Source organism: Prenolepis imparis, unplaced genomic scaffold (genome assembly GCF_030444845.1).
Source record: "Prenolepis imparis isolate NDT839.2.m4 unplaced genomic scaffold, iyPreImpa1.0 SCAF_1, whole genome shotgun sequence".
NCBI classification, from domain to species: Eukaryota; Metazoa; Arthropoda; class Insecta; order Hymenoptera; family Formicidae; genus Prenolepis; species Prenolepis imparis.
In genome coordinates, this window is record NW_028141159.1 from 26,271,888 (window position 1) to 26,274,905 (window position 3,018).

At 32.2% G+C, this 3,018-nt stretch overlaps 1 protein-coding gene across 1 annotated transcript; it reads right to left on the reverse strand.

Moving 5' to 3' along the window:
* Positions 1–2,145: 2,145 nt before the first annotated feature.
* Positions 2,146–2,613, reverse strand: LOC145938637 (ATP-dependent DNA helicase PIF6-like). The gene has a single exon (XM_083042413.1). The coding sequence runs from the start codon at positions 2,611–2,613 to the stop codon at positions 2,146–2,148; it is 468 nt and encodes a 155-aa protein (XP_082898539.1).
* Between the last annotated feature and the right edge of the window lie 405 nt (positions 2,614–3,018).

The window sequence follows — 3,018 nt, forward strand, 5'->3', positions numbered from 1 at the left end:
AGAATCTTCACGTTATCCCAATCAAAATTATGCTGTTTGTTTAATATATGTTCAGAGACTACCGAGTGTTTGGACGAATCCAATCTTATATTATTTGCATGTTCTTTTAATCTGGTACGTAGTTTCCTTTTGGTTTGCCCCACGTAGGAGACCTCGCATTCTTTACAGTCTATCTTATAGACGACATTATTATTGGTATCGTGAATGTTTTTATCTTTTTGAGCTTTGATAAATCTGTTAAGACTGTTTAAACAACGGTAACCGACAGTGTAATCTGATTTCTTAATTATTGAAGCAACTGATTCGGAAATATTCTTAATGTATGGGATGACAAAGAACTTATTATTATCATTATCAATTTTTGTATTTGTTTTTTTGGTAGTTTGTTGTTTATTATGATTTTCATTCTATGATTTATTTCTTTAAAAATTAAATGTAAGGGATAACCGTTGTTCAGTAAGATCTTAATGCACAATTCTATATTCTTTTTGTGATACCTTGGATGAGACAAAAGCATTGCTCTGTCTATTAGATTGTAAATCATTCCAATTTTGCGACAGTTGGGATGGTTAGATAAAAAGGATAGTGTTCTCCCTGAAAAAGTTGCTTTCTGGAACCAATCTATGTATATGGTGTTGTCTATGATTTTAATGTTTAAATCTAAAAAGCTGATACTCCTTTCGACTTCAAATTCCACTGTAAATTGTAGTCGCTTATGATATTTGTTAAATTTCTCAAGTATATTATTTATTTCCTTTTCAGGAGCTATCATTAATATAATTATTTACGTAATTTTTTTTATTCTCACAGATATTGAAAGGTATTGAAAGCTTCCATTCATTGAATTTTGTCATCTATCTCATTTAATATGGATCTTGATATTTGTATTAATTGCGAAATATAAATACTTACATGCTTGCGGTGTGAAATGATTTGTGGGACATAACTTATATTAACAATAAGTATTCAGAATGTACCTTACTCACGAACTTAATTAGATCATTTGTTGTCGATCTCCCAACGTCTTTTTTTTAAAATATCTAAATATCTAAATATCTAAATATCTAATATGTGGTAACATTTTATATATTGATATACCTATATACCTATGTTAATGCTGTGCAAAGCATAAAATTCAGTAGAAATGTTATCCTATTGAGAAAATGGCTTGCTTAAATTTAAATTTAAATTTATTTATTTAGAGCTATCTATCTCTTCGCATAATATATTCTCCTATTATTAATTTTAATTTTAATTTTAATTTATTTAGTTAGAGCTACTACCTTTTCGCGTAATATATTCTCCTATTATTAATTTAAATTTAAATTTAAATTTAAATTTATTTCTTTAGAGCTACTACCTCTTCGCATAATATATTTTTCTATTATTAATTTTAATTTAATTTAAATTTATTTATTTAGAGCTACTATCTCTTCGCATAATATATTCTCCTATTATTAATTTTAATTTAATTAGAATTTATTTATTTAGAGCTACTACCCCTTCGCATAATATATTCTCTTATTATTAATTTTAATTTAATTTAAATTTATTTATTTAGAGCTACTACCTCTTCGCATAATATATTTTCCTATTATTAATTTTAATTTAATTTAAATTTATTTATTTAGAGCTACTACCTCTTGGCATAATATATTCTTTTATTATTAATTTTAATTTAATTTAAATTTATTTATTTAGAGCCACTACCTCCTCGCATAATATATTCTCCTATTAATTAAAATTAAAATTAATAATAGGAGAATATACTATGCGAAGAGGTAGTAGCTCTAAATAAATGTTTAAGTGTGCGCATGTATATCATTCTCTTTTACGTGTATAAAAATTTAGCATTATTTTAATTTTAACATATAATATATAATATATTATATATAACAGCTGATCCGATCAAGTTTTTAATAAATAATCGATAGTATTTAATTAAAAGTCACGTAATCCTTGTTTGTAAATTGTAAATAAAAGCACAATTATATATAAATAAATCCTTTTATTATATATAAATACTAGCATTCCCCCGTCGCGGCTTCGCCCGCGTACCATATGCGTAGAATTTGGATTTATTGAAAAGTGTTATTATAGAACTTCGGAATATATAACATTTTTTGTATTAAAAAATAGAATAGGTTATTTGAGAAACCTGTAAACCACATTCCTGGTTTTGCTCTCAGGCTGAAAGATGACCAAGCTGTCAGGAGAACTGACTCTGGAGTACGCCACGTACAATTGGCCATGCGAGAAACAGTCATTCCTCAGATCCACGCCAGCCACTTTCAAACTCTGCCCCTGTGCCTTGTTGATAGTCATGGCATAGCAGACCTTAACAGGGAACTGCAGACGTTTGAACTGAAAGTGGTAGTCTGACGGGATGAGAGGAATGCGGGGGATGAAAACGGTTTCTCCCTGGCCGACGCCTGTGAATATTGTGGCTTCAATGACGTGCCTGAACAGAGCCTTCACCTGCAGCCTGGTTCCATTGCACAGCTTTGGAGGATTAAGGTTGCGCAATAGCATTATTGGAGCGCCAACCTTGAGGTAGAGGACATACTCCTGAGTCGAGGGTATGTAAAAACTCCACAGGATAGTGTATAGCATCCTCGACCACAGAGTTCACTGACTCATACTTCATATGCTCAGTTGGCAGCTTCTCCAATAGGTTGTTGTTGATATTATTGGCCGAGTCATTTGTAGGAGTGAGAATAGCTCTCTCTCTCTCTCAGCCAAGAAGCGCAATCACCTCCATGGTGACAAATGTTGGGGTATATTCTGTCAGTTAAGCTCTTCAGATCTCCCACAACATCGCAAAGGTTGCCAGGAATGTTTAGTCTTCCCTCCTCCTCCGACAGCCTGCCATCACCAAAGGGGCCGCGGATATTTCTTAGTGCAGGCTCCTTCCACCATGCAGTGTGAGTTCTTGTTGAAAAATCCACATGGGCCGTGAATCATGGTCGTCTTGACAATCTGATGGAGGGCCGGATCGAGATCGGGATCAGGTATCTC